Here is a 23,541-nt window from a genome sequence, read left to right as displayed (position 1 = left end):
AGTAGTTAGTAGTTACAACCATATATATTATATAGTAACAAAAATACATAAATCCCGAATATGGAAATGTTTATATTTATTTGCATTTTGTAGAATTGAATCAAGATATGTAAAAAGAAAAGAGGGTTTTGGTCCACACATTTACATGTCCACTGAATCATTTAAATAAACTTATATGCCTCAAAACATGTATACAGGGTGAGCATCAAAATTGGCGAGCTTTAACAAAGTGAGTAACTTTCGAACCAAAATCAAGTGTAATACGGGTTGACCCGGATCCATTTTGTAGAGGACCATTTGTTCCCCTTAATAACGGGGCAACCACCTATGAAAATAAGAAGAGAATGTACGTTAGTTTCGTGAAACTAAACCCTAAACCCTAAAAAAAAAATATAACTAACCATGCAAACTTGAAGGATCTACTGTGGCATCTGGTGTCATACTCCAGAAAAGTAAAGCATCCCCCTTTTTTGGTTTAACAGATAACCCTTTTTTCGCACAATCAGATAGTTCATTCCACCAAGGTACAGCACTAATGTTTCCCTTTGCTTCTGGGAACACTGTTTCGCCTCCTTCTTCAACATCTGATCTGTAAACCATGAAAGAAATGAAAATTTTATAGGTGATGATGAATTGATGATACATGATACATGATACATACATAAGTTAGAAAAACAATAAGACATTTTATATTGTCATTACTTACAGGTACATGAGAACTGTAGCCATCCTTTGACCCCCATTCTTTGTGTTATATTCATCACGAAAGTAATCATAATGTGGTTCATATTTTTGACCTACTTCATAGTGGAGAACTTGGAATCCTTCACCATGATCTTAAGCAGAAAGTCAAATCAGTTTATGTGAAATCGGATTCGGATCAATAAAAGATTGATAAATGATAATGCCATACCTACAGGTAAGAAGGTGAAGTCTGCAATCCTTTTCTCAATGGATTCAACTGTTTTATCTTGTCCTCTCGCTAGAAATGTCCCGGAACTTGTACGGACTCTAAATCAAAAGATGTGGTTTAAGTAATACATAAAAGCCACCATATTTTGGTTTTTTTTGCAGTTTAACCACTATACTTTTTTGTTCAATGAAAAGCCCCAGCCTTTTTGAAAGAAATTTCCATATAGTGATTAAACCGCAAAAAAAGTGTTAAAATATAGTGGCTTTCCTTTCCTGTATATTTCCCAAAATAATTACAAAAGTAGCAAGAATGATAAAAAAAAAAAAAAAAAACTGCACACCTACTATCTTTGTTTTTACCAGTCACACTATCGACCACAGTTGACTTTTCCATATGAGGTTTAGCAAGTGTAATCAGATGTTCACACTCATCTTCTGACTGCCATATATAGAGAAGGAAATGAGTTTGAGTTACCTGAGTAATTGTTTGAGCCTAAAACATGATATAATTGGTGACTAATTGACCATTTTAATTAATAATTATGAAGCCAATTAACCTTAGAGAGCTATAGGAAATGCAAGCAACAAAAGTAATTGGCACTTCCTCTGTTCAGAAGTGTAATAGCAATTCGTCAAGAGGTCTGAATGATTGGATCAAAATAAACATTACTACTGTTATCTGGAAGGAGATCGCTATGAAATTCTGTTTAAGAAAAGTCGGTTGCAATAAATTATATGTATTCATACATTTGATGCTTATCTTCACATACAGAAGCATTACAGTTGAATGTAAGTGGTTATTTGATTGTGTATTGAAAGAAATCGATCAAAAAAAAAAAAAACGCTGACCAGGAAATTATGATAGATGACAGCTCTAGGCTCCCATGATATCACTTCAGTCCAACGATCGCTATAGCTGCGGTCGCTTCTACATTCAGCGAAAATTGAAGCAGTTTAAGTAGAATGCGTTATCGAATCGAATTACAACAACAAATTGGAACAAACTTGAATCTAAACGTAAACTGACCTGACAGATTCGGTAGTCCGTTGAACGATGGAGCTGAGATCATGAGCACCCGGGAAAGTGTTTGATGTTCTTGGAATCGATAGAATTCCAAGAGCGAGAAGGATTAATACGAAGAACAAACAGATAATTAGTATTGAAAAGATGAGCGTTGATGATGAAGATCTCCGCGAAGGACCCCGAACGGGTAATCTCCCTTTGGGCACCATTTTCAAAAATCCTAAGACACGGATCGCGAGCAAAACCCTGGGATTAATGCTTAATTAATCCGGAGATTTGTTTATTGATGGGAAATTGGAAAGGTGAAATGAGATCTCTCAGCTATTCATCGTTTTGATTCAAGTGATTATTACCCGCAGTTTGTGTGGCACAAAACTGTTATTATTTTATTACAAAATCTAATGAATACAGGATTAGCAAGCAAACGATGTCGGGTCTTTCTTAAATAATTTCCATTAAAAAAAAAAAAAAGGCTTAGAACTATGAAATATAGTTTTTTTTTTTTTTTTTTTTTTTTTTTTAAATAATCATTTTGCATGGCATTTCGAAGGCTGTCGTGCGAAATGTTCCTTGCACTGCAAAATGGTTTATTTAGCCATTTTTAGATTATTGCCTTGAATACTCTTGTTAGCATAGGATTTGGTACTTGGCGACTATAAATTAAAGTTTTTTTTTTAATTAAAAAAAATTGTTTCCCCGGATACCTTGTGAAATGACTATTTTGCATCGTTGTTGATTTGTTCATTTCTTAATGTTTATAAATAAAAAATTATGAAGGTCATTTCGCAATGTTTTTTAAATATATTTGTGTCATTTCACAGGGTGATTTTGAATCGTTGTTTGATTTTGTCATTTTTCAGTGTTCAGGTTTCTTTTGTTTTTATTGTAGTGTAATAACAAACAATTTTTCAATGACACTAAACTATACCTCAAAAATTAACCATTCATTTTTTCATTATGCGACACAAATATCACTCAAAAAATATATTAGGTTATTTTTTAATAGGTAATTAAGTATTTGGGCTATTGAGATATAAAGGTTGGGTTTTTAAAAGTCTTGATTTATATTAATTTGTTTGTCAAATAAATTAAGGTAAGTCAATTATAAAATTTTACATAGATCACAAATAAATTTTATATATTACTTATAACAAAAAAAGGTGGGTCAGTTGACTAACCTTGACACTATGTATACTCGCCAATGATTGTTTAGGACATAATATTTTGGATATTTTCACGATGTATCGAGATCGATATGAAACCTATTACGGATGCATGCATTATTCATACAAAAGATTTTTCTAGGTGAAAATTATTATTATTATTTTTAATAGTTGAATGAATTTATTAAGAAGTTAGTGCAGAGCTAACAAAAAACTATATACTAATAGAAAGAACATGATTTAAACGTCAAACCAATCTACTAACATTGAATTTCATAATCATGTTCACAGTCCAGATATAAGAATCATCGATCAATCTATAAATCAACGAAAATTTTCTAATAGTGTGACCATCAAAAAGAACCTCATTACGAAACCGCCAAAGAAGCCACCACATGACTACAATGATACCTTCCAAACCAGTTTGTTTCGTTTGAGAAAGATGTAACATATCAATCCATAGCACCGCCCCTTTTGCACATCAATAAAATTTGGTATGTCCAATCGCACCATCTATCAATAAATTGTCATAGATTTGCAGCTACCTGACAAGAAATAAAAATATGCCCCCACTTCTTCCCGGTCTGAGTCACAAATACCACAAACAATGGACGGAATATTCATGCCTTTTGCATCTAAATTGACGCGAGTAGCAATCACGTTTAAAATAACACACCGGTAAAATATACTAATCTTCCGAGGGATAATTATTCCATCTAGATGTATATTTGATTGTGTGAGAGTGGTTTAGATTTGATAAAGGAGGTTACACTAATTCCTTCGGACAAGCGGAGTTTTGCCTTATACTTCAATTCCAGTTCAAGCAAATTATTTCCATTTGTATGCCACGACAAAATTGCCATTTTGGGGCATGTATGTTCCTATATATTAGCCATGGGGTCTTGCTTCTCTAAGATAATAAGGATAGACTTCTTTATAGGAAGGGTTTTTGTTAGAAAATAAGGGATGAATAGATTGCTTGGATTCTCTAAAAGTCGTGATTCACTATCAAATTGAAGTATTTCGATGGTACAAATCGAACACTCAATTGGATGAAATTCAGAGAATGAAATCTGAGAATGTATGTGAAAATGTTATTCAAGATGTACCAGAAAAATGACCAAAAAAACAGATATATCATTCCTGTCTGAAAACTGTCATAAAACTACCAAACCTGTCATTAAACGGATCTCAAGGAAAAAAGGGCCAACTTTCTTAAATTGGATTTTTGATGCATTTTTTAATATAGCAAACCTGTCATAAAACTACTAGCCATGGGCTCTACCCCTTGGACCCCGCCAGGGGCGCTGACCTCGAACCCCTGTTCGTTTAGGGGCTTCGCCCCTAAATAACAATGTACTTTGAATCTTGAACAAGTGTGCATTCCTACACCATCCTAACTTGTTCAATATTCAATAAGATCACTTTTGGTCAGCAAATTTAATCCTATTACACTTAAATAATATTGATGATATAAAATCACCAACAGTTTCTTTATATATTATATATAGCATCCCAAAGATCACAATAAATTTTAACTTTTCATAAATAACCCAAGTCCATAAATGTTTACAAAATCATTGTTTCAAAAGTGTATTTCGGTAATCAGACTATCCTAAAACTCAAATAACATAAAACTGAAGGATGTGCACGGTCACGACTTCGCCTTGCCACGGTCATTTGAAGTACTAGAAACCATAAACTAAAATTGTAAGCGAAAACTTAGGGAGTTCCCCCAGAGTACCAACACACATAACATATAACAACATATACGGGATCTACAACTAACAGACTGGATTACCCACATGATCCCACAGTATTAGTCTGGCTTGCCTTTCAAGCCCATAGCTCATATTCGGCCTGCTCCCAAGCCCACAGCATAAGTCTGGCTTGCCCTTCAGGCCCACAACTTATATATGGCATGCTCTGGGGTTTTGTTGGCTACCAAACGAAGGAGGACTACCTCAACAGAACCATACAATGTCGACATATACATAACAAATAAACATATAATAGCAAACAAATAAATCTTAACAGATCACTACAACATAGCAACATCCTAACCAGGATACATAATGTACTGGGTTGGCATTGGTGCCTTCAACCCACAAATACAGTGAGGAAAACTCACCTTAATCAGAAGTTAGCAAATCTCACACCTAAGTCTACTGCACAACAGTTCCTTACACTGTATCAATACCAACCCTAGTTACTTTATAAGGTTAAGCTCATAATCATGAGGCCTAATAATGGCCCAAGTCCAAACTAGACCCACTAATGGCCCAACCCATCTAGAGAACCCTAAGACCCAAATGTTCCAAAATGGTCTCAAGTCAATGGTCCAAACTCCAACAACTGACCCTCATTTCGTGACCACTTCTTGAGTCACGTCGTGACTCGATCCGGACAAAACAGTCGGGATGGCAAGCATTTTCACAACGTGGCAGACTTGTTCCTCACATTGTGAGCATTGCATTGGCCAGCTTTGAGCATTAAGCTCTTATTCCTTTCAACAAATACTTATGACTTTTCGGAGGGTCTTCCCTCACCCAAAAGATGATTAAAATTGTAGTGTTTAGTCATACATGTCCAATGCATGACTCAAACACTCATTAGGTCAAAAGAGGGATAAATGAGATCAAGACTCACGTTTGGAGTCTAAAACTACACCAAAACTCATATCCAAATATTATACTATATAAAATGCCTAAATGATCCATAAAGTTGCCAATTTTATGGATCCCATGCATATAATCGTTCACAACCATGCAAAAAGAAGCTTAAAACTTAGATCTAGCATGAAAGAGGTAAAAAGGCCAGAGCTTTATGACTTACAATGGTCCAAAAGCTCTGCAAGAAGGTGAGATAGAAGTTGGATTGCCAAGAGGTTGCTCCACCAAGGTCTACTTCCACCTCAATGAGTCAAAAACCACAAAAGAATGCTTCAATGTCACAAAAATGGCTAATGACTTGTAACGCCTGTGTTTCTGGGCCTGTCGTTAATGATGATATAATAGTCTAGGTTAACCTTTGTAACCCGTTTTGAAATAATAGAAGTCTATTATTTGAGTATTATGTGTTTTGTGCTTAATTGCTTAATTACGTGGTTTGATTAATTAAGAATAACAATAAACATCAAAATTTAAGTATAAAATAAACTTGATATCTTTAGATAATGTTGTAGTAGTTGAAACAAGGTTTCGAGGATATAAAGAATGCCGAAATCCGAGTTATAACAAAGAAGTTATGACATGTCGAAGTTTCGCGACAGAACCGGCAACGCTGAATGACGTAAAAAGTGCAATTTACGTTAGAGCGATATTTAGCCTTAGTGATCTAAATGAGATTCGAATATCTCGTTGTTAGTATCAAAGCGATAAAAAGTTATGCGAGAACGGACGTCAAACGAAGAAGTTATGAATTTATAACGAAATTTTCTGTCCCGGCCTATTAAAAATAAATAATAAAAATAAAGTCAAAATTAGCCGACGGAGTCTAAACGAAAGTTGTAGAGCGTAGTCTCACCTTCGCGTGGATATAAAGAACGTTGAAATCGGAGTTCGTATGAGGAAGATATGAATTTTCGAAGTTTATTAAATAATTAATAATTAAATTTAATTATTAAATCTCGGTATTATCCGGAGGCGAGTCACCGGACTCATCCGGAGTACGCCCCGCGTACAGCGAAGAATGTCGACACTCGCACTCGAGGACTTCGGATGACGCATGCGCTTACGTTTCGGAGGCAGTACGCCCCGCGTACTCCGAGGCTCCAGCCTCCTATAAATAGGATGCGAGGCTGCCGAGTTTCTTTGCTATTTTTCTCTCTTCTCTTTCCTGTTTTACCTCGATTTGCGTACCAGAAGTACCCCGAAGCCCCGGTAATATTCCCGAGTCCCGAAGCAAGTCCCGAGATCCCGAGAAATGCGGTTTCCGAGCCGAAGCTAGGCCCGCGAGAAGTTCGATTTTTGTAGAGATCTTCCAGATCTACTGAGGATTTCTACTTTTGCAAGTTGTAGTGCTGTCTGATCATCTTCTGATCAAATGAGTGTGTAGTTAATTTCTTCTAACGCATAATTATGAAGTATTTTATACGAAATACGTGTTATGTGTATAATCTTGTTGTTATGTGCGTGAATGTATATTCACTCTCTTCAATCTCATAGATCTAAATTGTTTTCTATGAAATACGTGTTATGTGGGTATGCCTCATCTGTTATGTGAAATATCTATCGGATGAAAATGTTATACATGTTTTAAAGTATGTATAAAAATATATATTTTTATCTACTAATATGTTGGTTAGAACATGGGTAGATAGCTGGTGTGTAATAAACAGATGAGAGGCCTCGATGTTGTTGTTGTTGACCTAGTTATTCAGCGGAGTATGGATAACGACCACAGACTCCTTCTAGACAGTCTCGTGGAACGCTAGCAAGTTCATAACCTGTAGGTGTTGTGAACGATGTGTTCACCGGTGTACTCTATCCCCCTCATGGTTGCCTTTAGGATATCTATTGTTGAGGAAACCCCTTAGCAGTAATGTCCATCCCGATGAAAATCCTAGATTAGGTCCCTTGAGATAGATGTTGTTTTAGGGACGTAAAGTGAGGATAACGGGAATGGGTAATCGGGATAGTGATTGGTTGGTGAAATTAAATATAATTTATTTATTGTGGGTTGACAACCCTATATGCTCTCCAAGCTCCCAAGCCTGACCCACTCAGTTTTATTTGTATTACAGGAAGTGGCGCAAGGGCGTAAGATGGATGAACCATCAAGTTGTTTTGTTTACAAGTCTGCATATGTATATATTTGTTGAATGACTTGTAATGTTATCGTTTATGCTTATTGGTCTGTATCGGAACATGACACCCCGAGTTTTGATTATATAATGAAAATACATTTCTTTTATGAAATGCTTTGGTAAACATTGTTTTATCATGTTTTGTTTTTGGGAACAAATTCCGCAACTCTTTCAAATCAAAAGGATTTACTCTGAAATTATTTTAAAAAGCATAAATGAAAATCGGTCTTTTCTGGCCATGATTTTGGGGATGTCACAGTTGGTATGAGAGCATTAGTTTAAGCGAACTAGGAATTTGTAGGATTTCTAAACTTAAACTTAGAATGCTAAGTGGAGATTGCGAGGTGTGTGTCTGTTAAATTTTAGACACAAGCACTAGTTTATTTTAGGAAAGTTGCCTAAAATGCTTTTATGTGCTAAATGTTATATGTTGCCATATATGATATTATTTGTTCGGATCTACGGTTTGTTGCCAACCGGATCTGAATGTTTATGTGTTTACGATTCTAAGCGTATGTATACGATATTAGAACTAGCATGTAATCATTTCGGAGTGATAAGGATGATTTGAAATCTATTATGAACGAAGATCTAAATTTCACCTTATTCGGTGTGTAGATCAAAAATGGTGAGAACAAGGAGTGGCGTTGGAAACGCGGATGAAAACAGGAATCAACCGCCAGTGATTGAGCAAGCACCTGTTGTAGCAGCAGCGCCAGAACAGATCACCATGGCTGGAGTGCAAGCCATGATTCGGGATATGTTAGCCGAACAAAGGGAGGAGATGCGACAAATGTTGCATAATAATAGGGACGAATCTATCATACCTATTGAGGAACCTAAATTGATTCCCGAGCAATCGGAGGAAGGGAACAATAGTCGCATTATGAGTCAAGTTGGGACTCAAGAAGAACGAAGGAACAATCCGGAAAGGAGAAACAACAACGATGGGCGAATGTACAAGAATTTCTTGGGCGCCAAACCGCCAAGTCTTTCTGGGAGCCCAAAGCCTGTTGAAATAATGGAATGGATCTTCGAAATGGTGCTGGTATTTGAAAGTTGCGGCTGTAGCAACAAACAGAAGACTGTCTTTGCAGTCAGACAACTGAAGATTGGAGTATTAAGTTGGTGGAAGTTGTTGGTAGATACTATGCCACGAGGAGAAGCTTTGAAAATGTCATGGGAGGAGTTCTTGGAATAGTTAAGGGTGCAATATTGTTCAGAAATAGATCTGATTGATCTGAACAATGAGTTCCAAAACTTAAAGAAGGGGAGGATGAGCGTAGACGACTATGCTACGGTATTCACTGAGAAAATGAAATTATTTCCGTACCTAGTGCCAACGGAACTCTCCAAGATTGAGAGGTTTGCTAATGGACTGCCTGCCGACTTTGGTCCGACAGTCAAGATGGCAACTACTCTGAAAACGGTTGTTCGTGCAGCTAAGAATGTGGAGGCCCAGCAGAAGGAAAAGGGTCTGGAAAGGATAGAAGTTGGTGAAAAGAGGAAGTTCGATGGAACTTCAGGGTCCAATAAGAAAAACAAGTTCTCGAAGTCTGGTTCGAGGGGAAGTGGAGGCGAAGCGAAATGGTGCGACAAATGTAAGAAGAAGCATCATGGAAAATGTGAGGTAGTGGCCACATGCTACAAGTGTGGAAAGCCAGGTCACTATGCCAATGAATGTACCCTCACTAAGAAAGTTTGTTATGGTTGTGGTGAGGAGGGACACATATCGAGGGACTGCCCAAAGAAGAGGGAGGCAGCTAGACCCAACATTCCGCCAAAGCCAAAGGCGAGAGCATTCCAGATGACACTGGAAGCTGCTAAAGATGAAGCTGATGTCGCTTCAGGTACCTTTCTCGTTAACAATTTGCCTACCTAAATTTTATTTGATTTTGGAGCCAACTACTCCTTTATATCGCATGAATTTGGTAGAAAACTAGCCTTGCCTGTTGATAGACTAGATAATGCTTTATTAGTCAAAGTTGCTAGTGGCAAGTTTGTACCTGTTAGTCATCGTATGAAAAACATCTTAATCGACCTTAATGGGAATAAGTTTCACGAAGAATTATTACCTATCGAACTTAATGGTTTCGACATCGTGTTGGGAATGGATTGGCTTAGTGCCAATGATGCCAAGATATTGTGCAAGAAGAAGATAGTTAAAGTGAACCCGCCTGGGAAGGAATCGTTTATGGTGTATGGGGACAAACGCCGAGTGAATTCTGGAATCATTTCCCTAATGAAAGCCAGAAAGTGTTTGACCAAGGGATATACATCATATTTAGCATTCATGATTGATACTAAGAAGGAAAGGAAGGTGATGCAGAGTATTCCAGTGGTGTGTGATTATCCGGAAGTATTTCCCGAAGATCTTCCTGGATTACCGCCCGATCGACTAATGGAATTCCGTATTGACTTGTTACCAGGAACAACGCCAATCGCAAAAGCACCTTATCGATTAGCACCGACTTAGATGAAGGAGTTGATGATGCAACTTCAGGAGTTATTGGACAAAGGTTTCATTAGACCTAGTTCATCACCCTGGGGAGCTCCGGTGTTATTCGTGAAGAAGAAAGATGGAAGCATGAGGATGTGCATCGATTACCGAGAGCTGAATAAGGCAAAAATAAAGAATAGATATTCGTTGCCGAGGATTGATGACCTATTTGATCAATTGCAAGGTTCGAGCTATTTCTCGAAGATCGATCTAAGGTCAAGATATCATCAGATAAAAGTAAGAGAGCAAGATATCGAGAAGACTGCATTCAGAACTAGATATGGACACTACGAGTTTTTGGTTATGTCGTTTGGACTAACCAATGCTCCAGCAGCATTCATGGATTTAATGAACAGAGTTTGTAATCCGTTCCTTGATAAATCTGTGATAGTGGTCATAGATGACATTCTGATTTACTCGAAAAGCCAGGAGGAGCATGGCAGACACTTGCGAGAAGTGTTAGAAGTCTTGAAGAAGGAGAAGTTGTATGCTAAGTTCTCCGAATGTGATTTTTGGATTCGTGAAGTCCAATTCTTGGTTCACGTGGTCAACTAAGAAGGGATAATGGTTGATCCAGCGAAGATCGAAGCTGTGATGAAGTGGGAACAACCGAAAAGTCCCACAGAGATCCGAAGCTTTTTGGGATTAGCCGCATATTACCGAAGGTTTATCCAAGGTTTTTCTTCGATCGCTACTCCGTTGACAGCTTTTACCCACAAAGGAGCTACTTATGCTTGGAGTGAGAATCATAAAGAAGCATTCGAGAAGCTAAAGAAGAAACTATGCGAGGCACCGATACTTTCTCTACCTGATGGAGTTGAAGACTTCACTGTTTATAGCGATGCGTCTGGGGTTGGATTGGGTTGTGTTTTGACCCGAAGAGAAAAGGTGATAGCATATGCGTCTCGACAGCTGAAAGAGCATGAAAAGAACTACCCGACTCATGATTTGGAGTTGGCAGCGGTAGTTTTCGTTCTGAAGATATGGAGGCATTACCTCTATGGCACAAAGTTCAAACTTTTCACTGATCATAAGAGTCTCCAATATCTCTTCAATCAGAAAGAGTTAAATATGAGGCAACGACGCTGGCTAGAGTTACTCAAGGACTACGACTGTGAGATACTTTACCATCCCGGTAAAGCTAATGTTGGTGCTGATGCTCTCAGTCGGAAAGTCAATGTTGAGAGAAAAAGTCCAAGAGCGTTGAGAATTGAAGTTGTCTCGACTATTTTGGAAAGTATAAAGAAAGCTCAAAGTGAAGCTTTTGAGAAGAATGACCGAAAGGAGGAACGTTTGGGCAAAACATTGGTGTTCGGTGTAAACAGTCATGGACTGAAGGTATTCCAGGATCGGATTTGGATACCTAAGACAGGAGGAGTCAGAGATCTTCTGATGGAAGAAGCTCACAAGACAATGTACTCGATTCATCCCGGTAGCACTAAAATGTATAGGGACCTAAAACCCTACTACTGGTGGCCGACGATGAAGCTTGATGTTGCAAAGTATGTGGCTGAGTGTGTGACTTGTGCAAGAGTCAAGACACAACATCAGAAACCGTACGGGAATTTAGAACCATTGCTTGTGCCTATGGGTAAGTGGGAAGACATTGCTATGGATTTTGTCACTAAACTGCCCAGAACAATGAATGGTCACGACATGATTTGGGTGGTCGTCGATCGATTCACTAAGAGTGCGCATTTCATAGCAGCCAGGGAGAAATGGTCTATGGAAAAGCTTGCGAATTCTTATGTGAAGGAAATTGTGAGGCTTCACGGTGTTCCGTTAACGATTGTATCAGATCGTGATAGCCGTTTCACCTCAAGGTTTTGAAAAAGTCTACAAGAGGAAATGGGTACCAAATTGTGTTTAAGTACAGCTTACCATCCGCAGCCTGATGGTCAGAGTGAAATAACGATACAAACACTTGAAGATATGTTGAGAGCATGTACCTTGGAATTCCTAGGTAATTGGGATGAACATTTACCATTGGTAGAATTTTCCTATAATAATAGTTTTCACTCGAGCATTAAGATGACACCTTACCAAGCTTTGTATGGACAAAAGTGTCGTACGCCATATTGTTGGCTTGAGGCTGGGGAAAAGCAGTTTATGGGACCGAAGATGGTTCATCAAACTGTTGAAAAGTTGAAAATAATTAGGGAAAAAATGTTAGCGGCTCAGGATCGTCAAATGAGCTATACTGACAAAAAGCGAAGACCGATGACTTTTGAAGTTGGGGATTCGGTTTTGCTTAAAGTCTCGCCGTGGAAGGGACTTATAAGATTTGGAAAAAGGGGAAAGTTGAGTCCAAGGTTTATTAGACCGTTTAAAGTTCTTCAAAGAATTGGGAACCAAGCTTACAAGCTCGAACTACCAGAAGAACTGAATGGAATTAATAACACTTTTCATGTGTGTTATTTACGGAAGTTCACGGGGGAAGTTCCCGACATTATTCCACTTTCGGAGTTGAGAATCGATGAGAACAAAAGGTTGATTGAAGAACCAGAGGCAATTGTTGACCGAAAGACTAAGAAGTTGCGACGCAAGATGGTCGAGTTAGTGCTTGTCCGATGGAAACATACGAATGGGCCGAATCTCACTTGGGAGACGGAGAGTGACATGATGGGTCGCTATCCGCATTTGTTAGTTGATGTGTGATTCCGGGGACGGAATCATTCTAAGGTGGAGATAATTGTAACGCCTGTGTTTCTGGGCCTGTCATTAATGATGATATAATAGTCTAGGTTAACATTTGTAACCCGTTTTGAAATAATAGAAGTCTATTATTTGAGTATTATGTGTTTTGTGCTTAATTGCTTAATTACGTGGTTTGATTAATTAAGAATAAAAATAAGCATCAAAATTTAAGTATAAAATAAACTTGATATCTTTAGATAATGTTGTAGTAGTTGAAACAAGGTTTCCGAGGATATAAAGAATGCCGAAATCCGAGTTATAACAAAGAAGTTATGACATGTCGAAGTTTCGCGACAGAACCGGCAACGCTGAATGACGTAAAAAGTGCAATTTACGTTAGAGCGATATTTAGCCTTAGTGATCTAAATGAGATTCGAATATCTTGTTGTTAGTATCAAAGCGATAAAAAGTTATGCGAGAACGGACGTCAAACGAAGAAGTTATGAATTTATAACGAAATTTTCTGTCCCGGCCTATTAAAAATAAATAATAAAAATAAAGTCAAAATTAGCCGACGGAGTCAAAATGAAAGTTGTAGAGCGTAGTCTCACCTTCGCGTGGATATAAAGAACGTTGAAATCGGAGTTCGTATGAGGAAGATATGAATTTTCGAAGTTTATTAAATAATTAATAATTAAATTTAATTATTAAATCTCGGTATTATCCGGAGGCGAATCACCGGACTCATCCGGAGTACGCCCCGCGTACAGCGAAGAATGTCGACACTCGCACGCGAGGACTTCGGATGACGCATGCGCTTACGTTTCGGAGGCAGTACGCCCCGCGTACTCCGAGGCTCCAGCCTCCTATAAATAGGATGCGAGGCTGCCGAGTTTCTTTGCTATTTTTCTCTCTTCTCTTTCCTGTTTTACCTCGATTTGCGTGCCAGAAGTACCCCGAAGCCCCGGTAATATTCCCGAGTCCCGAAGCAAGTCCCGAGATCCCGAAGATCCCGAGAAGTGCGGTTTCCGAGCCGAAGCTCTGCCTGCGAAAAGTTCGATTTTTGTAGAGATCTTCCAGATCTGCTGAGAATTTCTACTTTTGCAAGTCGTAGTGCTGTCCGATCATCTTCTGATCAAGTGAGTGTGTAGTTAATTTCTTCTAACGCATAATTATGAAGTATTTTATACGAAATACGTGTTATGTGTATAATCTTGTTGTTATGTGCGTGAATGTATATTCACTCTCTTCAATCTCATAGATCTGAATTGTTTTCTATGAAATACGTGTTATGTGGGTATGCCTCATCTGTTATGTGAAATATCTATTGGATGAAAATGCTATACAGGTTTCAAAGTATGTATAAAAATATATATTTTTATCTACTAATATGTTGGTTAGAACATGGGTAGATAGTTGGTGTGTAATAAACAGATGAGAGGCCTCGATGTTGTTGTTGTTGACCTAGTTATTCAGCGGAGTATGGATAACGACCACAGACTCCTTCTAGACAGTCTCGTGGAACGCTAGCAAGTTCATAACCTGTAGGTGTTGTGAACAATGTGTTCACCGGTGTACTCTATCCCCCTCATGGTTGCCTTTAGGATATCTATTGTTGAGGAAACCCCTTAGCAGTAATGTCTGTCCCGATGAAAATCCTAGATTAGGTCCCTTGAGATAGATGTTGTTTTAGGGACATAAAGTGAGGATAACGGGAATGGGTAATCGGGATAGTGATTGGTTGGTGAAATTAAATATAATTTATTTATTGTGGGTTGAAAACCCTATATGCTCACCAGGCTCCCAAGCCTGACCCACTCAGTTTTATTTGTATTACAGGAAGTGGCGCAAGGGCGTAAGATGGATGAACCATCAAGTTGTTTTGTTTACAAGTTTGCATATGTATATATTTGTTGAATGACTTGTAATGTTATCGTTTATGCTTATTGGTCTGTATCGGAACATGACACCCCGAGTTTTGATTATATAATGAAAATACATTTCTTTTATGAAATGCTTTGGTAAACATTGTTTTATCATGTTTTGTTTTTGGGAACAAATTCCACAACTCTTTCAAATCAAAAGGATTTACTCTGAAATTATTTTAAAAGGCATAAATGAAAATCGGTCTTTTCTGGCCGTGATTTTGGGGATGTCACATGACTTCAAGTAGGTCGAGATTAAGGTTTTCAGGAGGCAAGAAAGTGAGGGCGGCTAAGGATGGGCAACCTTAACCCTCTGGTTCCATTAAATACCTGAAATATTATGGTTTTGGTTATCATGCCGTTTTCACGTCGTGAGCACCCAAAGTCTCACATCGTGAGACTTAAAAACACGGGTCAACTGGTCAACGGTCACTCACGACGTGACCACCATGTCACACATCGTGACCCTCATCCAAAAGTTATAAGTCAATAAAAAAAGTACCTCCAAGACCCGGGTGTTACATTATAGGAGGATGTAGTACGTGTATGTTACTTTATATGTTATGTAACATCCTTAGGGGTAGGAATCTCTTGTATAACTTGTATGTATTTCACTCAATAATGAATTCAATGAGTGAAACATGTATGAAAATGGTCCAAATTAATTACATATTGTCACACCCCAAAACCGATAACGGTGGAATACGTTTCGAGGTGGATGACGTAGTGTACAGTATCATCACAATTGTATAGTAGTAAAAACAAGGATCATACAACCATTTCATTTACATAGTAAGTGTATTTACAAGTGTGTTTTGTAATGTTTGACAAACACCAAAAGTAAACAAAAACAAATAAGAGATGGGTCTTGTATCCTCCATCTTCTCCAAAAATTTGCGGTTGTACCTGTCTATCTTTGACCTGAAGATACAAGTTATTTTGAAAAGAATATCAGCATAAAGCTGGTGAGTTCATAAGAGTTTTAGTGTGAGTACTTGTATAAAAAGAATTAGAGTCATTATTATGAAAACTGAAGTTTGAAATCATAAATAGTGGTGAAACCTAGAAAATCCCATATTCTCTAGAACATTAAATAATGGAATATAGTGAGTTATTCTTAGAGTATATAATAGTGGTGCAGCATCCTTTAGTATTAGATACTTATTTACTTCGGGATATTACTTCATCTTTCATTTAGTATTTTAGTGCGGTTATAGTGTCTTTCTTGTATGTTCCCAATAGTGTGAGTAATAGCGGATCCCCATGACCTTCCCAGTCATGCATAGTGTAGTAGAGTAAAAGCATCCCTGGGCCTGAGCGGCTCGGACTGAAGTTATCAGTCGGGATGTAATAGCGTCTGCCCCGTATAGATCTATACATATAGTGTCGTCTTCCTGTCGGAAAACTTCGGGCATAGTGAATAGCGTATAGAGTATCCCGTAGTGGATTAGTGAGTTATCTCATGATTAGTGCATTCTCTCGTATTATAGTGTAGTAATCTTTCGTATAATTTGTATTGTATTCTCTTATTAGTGTATTGCTTCATAATATAGAGAATTATAGTAGTGTAGAGTAATAGTGGAAACTAGGGATAGAGTCCTTAACTATACCCATTATAGTTAATTTAGTGTATGTGGTTCTAGTCAAGTAGTGATTCAGGTAATTAATGAATTAAGAAGTACTCATAATCTGTACTAATATATGAGATATATAATTAAGAAATCAATGACAGTCGGATGGATAACCACTACTCTAAGTCCACAATCAAACAAGAAACAGGATATAAGGCGAGCTATCGGTCCTAAGTCTTTCAAGTCTTACTTATATAAATATATTAGTATGATTACATTCTCATAAAGAGTTTTATTTAACAAAAGTATTGTACGTAAGGAACATTTAAAACTTGTTTGTTAATCCAAGATAGTTTTGAAAACAATTGACTTATTTATAAAGCATAGTGATAAATCACATGTGATTTGAACTACAGGTTGTGAATCACATGTGATTAATCCTGTATTCTGAAAAATAGTCTTGTATAACTTTTCATAAACATGTATATCCAACTTGTATCTCCCCCCTAAAACATATAAAACATTTGAAAGGTTCATTTAAGGGGTATGAACTCACCTGAAATCGCGGAAATCGGGTGAATCGGGTAAATCGGGTATAAGTGTCGATTGAGAGTTTGGTACCCAATAACCACTTGAGCACCTCCTAGGACCCTAATGTCATATGAAATATGTATTTTACAAGAAGTTAATCATCTTATGCTTTTAATTATAGTATTTGGACATTCTAGCATCGTTTTCGGGGTTTTAAGGCCTAGAAGGGGTTCCCGGGAGTGGTACAAAGTCATGAATGATTTACGGGAGGGTTCACGAGCTCACTCTTTTGGAGTTTATGGCCCAAAAGCCATCCTTTGGGAGTTTACGGCCGTAAACCCCCTAGGTTTGGCCGTAAACTCTTGTGGCACTCCAAAGTGTCTGTTTAAGGTCTTATTTCACTTCCTTGATTTAGTGGTATGTGTCTTGGACTATTTTAAGGGATTAAACATCATAATTTGTGACATTTTTGGGGAGTTTACGGCCAAGACTTGTTCTTGGGCCGTAAACTCTTGTAAACCCTTCAAGATGTATGTTTTAATGGTACAACAAAGTCTCATACACCTTAGATAAATCCTAGAAGGCCCTATAGTGAGTTTGGGACAATTTGGCATATATTTTTGGGGAGTTTACGGCCCAAGAACATCCTTGGCCGTAAACTCTTCATTTTGTGCTCAAATGTGAAGTTTAATTGTACAACACACTTCCAAACGCCTTAGCTAAAATCCTTACATGCATTTGAGGGGTTTTGGGACTTGTTTGACACAAAAATATGGGTGTTTACGGCCCAAGCTTAGCCTTGGCCGTAAACTCCTCTTTTTGCCCTCAAATGATGTTGTTTGATGCATTTAAGCCTTCCTTGTTGTCAAGTCTAAATTTCCAAACACCCTAGATGAGTTTTTGGGACCTTAAACAAGTGTTTTTGGGGTGTTTGAGGTGTTTACGGCCTAAGCATATTCTTGGGCCGTAAACTCCTTTTTACATGTCAAATCCTTGTGTTTTAGTGTCCAAAGTCCCCTAGGTTTATGCCTTAACTAGTCCATAAGCTTAAAGGAAGGAAAAACAAAGCTTTTGGCATGATTTTGGGGGTTTACGGCCTATGAAGCTTCTTAGGCCGTAAACTCCTTTTTGGTCCTTGATTCTCATGATTTTGGAATCTAAAAGTAGTAAAGTATGTTTAGATTAAGTTAGGGGATGAATCCTTACGTTTGGAAGTCGGAAATTCACGGATTTGGAGTCGATTTCGGGTCTAGAGAGAGAAAGTAGTGAGAGAGAGGTGTAATTGTGGTAAAAGAGTCCAATTGTAGTGTTCAAGTGTTTTTATATGTCTCGGGTATTGTACCCGATACACGGCTACCCGATGCTAAAGTTTAACGGGGTTAAAACTTTTTACCCGGGTGAAGTGGTTGAAATAGTGATACCACTCTATTAGGTTAAACTAGGTTAACACGTATGAGTTATATTGCTTACAATGATCTTAGGACATGTATGTAATTAGATATTCGGATATTGATGATTCCAAATATAACATAAAATAACGTATGTTAACGCACTCCGTTAGTGAAAATGGGATTTGTAACGGGAATAGATTTGGGGTTGTCACACATATCTTATTCAATCAATTATGTTATTAGTTTTCTTATACAGTTGATACCCTTTGGGTAATTATTTATTGACATACACTTAAAGCAAGATTTGTAAGGTATTTGGCAAGATCAAAGAGTTCAAAGAGAAAAATAATCTTAGGAATGAATTAAGTACGTTGTCTTGGGATATCTGTTACCTTTCAATGTATGTATAAAATCATATTATATGTTCAAAATTTAATTATATTTAGTACCTACATTTTGATTGATTAAACTAATAGGTATAGATATAAGTAGAGGTGGAAAAATTGACACGACACGAAATCGATACGAACTCAACACGAAATAAACGAGTTTAGGTAAGAAATTTCATCTCGTTCAAATAAACAGGTTGACTCAACACTACACAAAAACTAAACGGGTAAGGTTAGGGTTGCGAATTTCAACTCGAAAATTATTCGTTTATTTATATGCAAGTTTTTTGAATTCTTTGAATAAACTAGAAAGATACAAAACGAAAAAAAAAAATAAGTAAAAGAAAACATTTGAATTAAGTTGTTTTGTAATGTTGAAATGACTTAGCCGTCTAGATCAAGACTTCACTTTCATTTTTTCAATTCTCTCCCAAACTATACAGTCCCTTTGACCACTCTCTCATCCTCATGATCTTGTCTTCCACCTCCCGAAATCCTACTCGTTCAATTTGGTCATCTAAACTTGCTATGACTTCATTTATTCTGCCTCCAAACTATTAGTTTTTTTCTTTTCGTCTACTAAACTCTTACTCTTTCAAAATGCTCAATCTTTTAACCTCAAATGACATAACATATTTCAAGGTATACCCCTAACATAAAATTCGACATGAACTCGGCACGAAAATAAACGGATTGACATGACACGACACATTAATTAAAGGGGTCGGGTTAGAGTCAAACACTTTTAATAAGATATAGTTCGGAAATACCTATATCCTTCCACAAGTATACCGAACTAGCATATTGCAAGGTCACCTGCCCCATAGGTCTCGAAGTTGCCCACCTATATACCAAACTAGCTCGAAGACTCGAAAGGAAAAGGAATACCAATGAGAAAGTACAAAGTGACGTCAAAACAGTAGCAATAGTACATCGAAACCATGAGAATACAGTATGTATGAGGATGTATGGCTGATGGATCCTGGCACAGCCATATGATAGCTGGTAACGATATACAAAGTACAACTACTCGTACCTTCGAGCATAATGCCATAAATGCCATAAGATGGCATGACAGGGTCGATACGGGAAGAACTCGTTACCTCTTCCTCCTTCGTTATAAATAGATAATCTGACTCGTCAAAGAGGTACGCACATAGGATTCATACTTATCTCACTTGTTTAACTCTCCACTACTATAATCAATCGATGATATAGCCTTTCGCTAACTTAACCATCGGAGTGTTGTCCGGGATCTCATCCCGGCCGACTAGCTTATGGTTTGTTTGTATTCTTCAGGTCAATCTATTTTCTCGAGTAAAACTAATCCAAGGGTGAAAGATGGAAGACGGGCCCGATGGTACATCAACTTTCAACCTGTTTAGTGTTTCGACATAATACGAACCTAACACAACACGGCACGATTGTCACCTCAAGATATGAGATTCGTTCCCTTTTTGCCTAAAGATGTTCCTAGAAAGAAGCAACTGAACTTCATTGCCTAGGATCTAGGCATTGAGGAAGTTTAAAAAGTTGCTTTGGTCAAAAGTGTCTTTAAATTATTAACGTGACGCTAGTATGTTTGCAAACATCATAATATTTTATTTTTTTGGAAATGGAACTTTCCTAACAAGGGTTTCGGGCAAGCTTTCACGTACCGACTAGTCTCTCGTTGCAAACATGACGCTATGCCTTTAACTGTAATTATAATTTGTATAAAATGAAATACCTTTAACTGTTACATTAAATTTAGATTGATTGCTCAACCACACATCGTTATTGTAAATATATGTGGAGCCCAATATTATCTATACAAAAGAGCCATTGTGGAGAGAATGAAGACTCCAACAAAAATAGTAACTTATAAAACCGTGTCGCACCGATGTGAGATACATTAACACTCCCCTCAGAGTCGGAGGCTCGATGAGGACAGTCAGGGATGTGCTAAGCCACGAGGGTGCGGGATGCCGATTCTGATACCATATAAATATATGTGGAGCCCAAGATTGCCTCTCCAAAAGAGCCTTTGTGGAGAGAAGGGAGACTCCAACATATAGTCATTTATAAGACCGTATCACACTGATGTCGGATACATTAACACTCCAACATATATAGCCACTTAAAAGATCGTGTTGCACCGATGTGGGATACACTAACAGTGATGACATCGATAAATACAAAGTTATATAGACTCAAATCGCTTTACAGGTGATGATGCAGTGCCTTCCCCAACATGGAAGAAAAATAAAAGCATATAACCATCATCATCAAGACCTTAATTATCATGCTCGAGTATATCACAATTTCTACACTTAGGTTCGGGATTATCAGCATTCTCTAGTCTATCACGACAAGCACCTATGGATCCGATCCAGACTTTAGAGGGAAGTTCTTTGCCGATTAGATAAATTGGAGTGATTCTTCGCCAATTGGATAAACGGGGTTGCCATGTTCGTTTATCTCTTTGTGCCACCGTATACAACAAGAGGTAAATATTGTATACTTGGGATGATCTTATAGTATAGATCTCGACACTATAAGAATACAATGTACCAATTTGTGAGATCCAATTTTTTGCTAATAGTAGCATCGAGACATGGTTCGTCCCAAGTACAATTTATCTAAGTGACTTGTATTGTATTTTTATTAACATTTACTTAAACAACTCATTTATATTGTATTGATTTCATGGTGCTTAAGGGAGTTAAATAAGCCCTTGTAGATGACCACCATGAACAATGCCAACCACTCATCGAGAGGAATCTCACGACACGTTCCATGCTTGCGGATCGTGCTAGGCGGATCTTAGTATCATCCATCGTTCTCAAACCTTCTTGTTTTTTGGAGCATCCGTGGAGTGCTAGAGAATTTGTTTGGCGACATGGTAATATTTGATTACTTTGTAAACCTTTAACGTACCATACTCTTTTATTATTTTATCTAAATCTTTTTGATGGATGTAAACCCGAAAACTGGATAATGGTTGATCATGCCAACACACTAATTTGGGTATTTACTAACTTGAACAAGTACATATTCTTATCAATGTCCCAAATGAACATCACTTATTCGGTGAGGTGCATCTTGATTACAAGAGTTGTATTGTGTTTAATTATTTCAATAGATTGAAGCCAAATTTTAACACTTTTGAACATGGTATCATCTGACTGGTAGCTAGTATATATGCACTCTGATAATGAAACATGAGTATAAAATATCAATCAATTTCCATAAAACATCACAATTTCTACATGTACATATATAAATATCAACATACTACACGTATACTGCACAAAATCAATAAAATCCCCAAAATAATTTCAAGTTTCCGAAGTAATTCTTAGAGCCTTGGTCTTAAATCGATACCTGGGAGCCCTAGGAATAACCTGACTGGGTCCAAATCCAAACTGCCCCGTTCCAGTCATCATCGGCGGGCCATCATCGTAAAGATACCCGACGAGACGACCGCAACTATTGCAAAGAAGTTTAGTTCGTTTTCTCTGAATCCCCCAGTAATTAATTGTCTCGAAAAAGGGTCTGATCTTATCTTCTTTGACGAATCTGAATTTGGAGGAGTCTATGGCTGCGAAAGAGAGAGTGCCTTTGTTGCCAGCCTCAAAGTAGAAGTCGGGAGGGAAGAGATTAGCGGAATGAAGGCTGAGATTGGTGCCGCATTCGTTGCAGGTGTAGATCGACGCCATTGATGAAATTGAAGGTGGGAGAATGATTGGCGAGTTGATGGTATTTTGAAGGGGGTTGGGAAGAATGTGTCGTGTTTGACTTTTGATTTGGAACGCGGAGTTGGATCCAAATTTTTATTTCTAGAATGTTAATATTTTCAAAAGAATGAACATTGTAACTAGAATGTTGATATTTTATACTTTTCAAAAGAATAAAAATTGTAAATATCTAGAATGTTAATTATTTATTAATAATGTCATTAAGTGTAAGACCCGTATGTTACATGAGTTTATTAAAAATAAAAATTTAATATCAATATATAAATATGAAACATTTTATAAAATAATACTTTACATAACAGAATGTAATCTTTTCGAACATTTGGAAAACAAATTAAATCGTTTGGAGTATTTATAAGTATTTATTATCAAATTAATAGGATAATTTTATTTCCATATAGAACTCATTACAATATTATGGTATTTTATTTTAAGAAAATGGATATCTTTAAAAAATAACAAGTGGAAAATAAAAATTCTAAAACTCTCACAAAATGACAAGTGTCAAAATGAAGGAGAAGTTGACATGTGGAAAAAAAAACTTAATTTATTAGAAAGGATATCTAAAAAACAATTTGGTACAACCTTGAGTTTTGACGAAAATTCAGTTTCAACACATTTGGTACGACTTTACAGATCCATTTTATAGACCGTACAAACCAAACTAATGGAAGGGCTTACCGTTGGGTGTTATAAAGCCTTATAATTCATATTACAGCTCTTATATAATTCTGTACGAACTTACAAAGTCGTTATGTAGACTATACAAGGGCTCCAAGTGAAAAGGCTTATGGGTAAAGCTTACATATGAGAAATGTAATACTTGTTTTGGTCGACTCTTAGGCGATAAGGGTACTATATAGATGAAATAGGGTTCTAACTGATGTTATCTTCAATAATTTGAGGGGTAATTATGTTGGTTCCTCAGGCATACCATACAAGCATATGTCC

The 23,541-nt window shown here is 37.3% G+C and overlaps 2 protein-coding genes across 2 annotated transcripts; both read right to left on the bottom strand.

Moving 5' to 3' along the window:
- Positions 1-43: 43 nt before the first annotated feature.
- On the bottom strand, positions 44-2,331 carry LOC145029135 (putative prolyl 4-hydroxylase 10). The gene is made up of 7 exons (XM_078977749.1): positions 1,940-2,331; positions 1,762-1,840; positions 1,254-1,351; positions 914-1,011; positions 707-836; positions 402-589; positions 44-325 (listed from the first exon to the last, which is right to left on the bottom strand). Exons 1-7 carry the CDS (start codon positions 2,143-2,145, stop codon positions 252-254), a joined length of 873 nt encoding a protein of 290 aa, XP_078833875.1. The 5' UTR covers positions 2,146-2,331; the 3' UTR covers positions 44-251.
- A 19,713-nt stretch (positions 2,332-22,044) lies between these two features.
- On the bottom strand, positions 22,045-22,674 carry LOC145031813 (methionine-S-oxide reductase). The gene has a single exon (XM_078980443.1). It carries the CDS (start codon positions 22,549-22,551, stop codon positions 22,171-22,173), a length of 381 nt encoding a protein of 126 aa, XP_078836569.1. The 5' UTR covers positions 22,552-22,674; the 3' UTR covers positions 22,045-22,170.
- Positions 22,675-23,541: the final 867 nt, after the last annotated feature.

Source organism: Lactuca saligna, chromosome 2, assembly GCF_052625555.1.
Source record: "Lactuca saligna cultivar CGN05327 chromosome 2, ASM5262555v1, whole genome shotgun sequence".
NCBI classification, from domain to species: domain Eukaryota; kingdom Viridiplantae; phylum Streptophyta; class Magnoliopsida; order Asterales; family Asteraceae; genus Lactuca; species Lactuca saligna.
Note: the sequence above shows the minus strand (reverse complement) of the source record. Positions and strands in the feature narration are given on the sequence as shown.

Bases quoted from the DNA above. Each gene is read 5' to 3' on its own strand.
- LOC145029135 (XM_078977749.1), bottom strand. From the start codon at position 2,145: ATGGTGCCCAAAGGGAGATTACCCGTTCGGGGTCCTTCGCGGAGATCT. The intron at 1,352-1,761 runs GTCAGCGTTTTT...TATATATGGCAG, and splicing joins TCATCTATCATAATTTCCTG to TCAGAAGATGAGTGTGAACA. The intron at 590-706 runs GTAAGTAATGAC...CATGGTTTACAG, and splicing joins GCTACAGTTCTCATGTACCT to ATCAGATGTTGAAGAAGGAG.
- LOC145031813 (XM_078980443.1), bottom strand. From the start codon at position 22,551: ATGGCGTCGATCTACACCTGCAACGAATGCGGCACCAATCTCAGCCTT.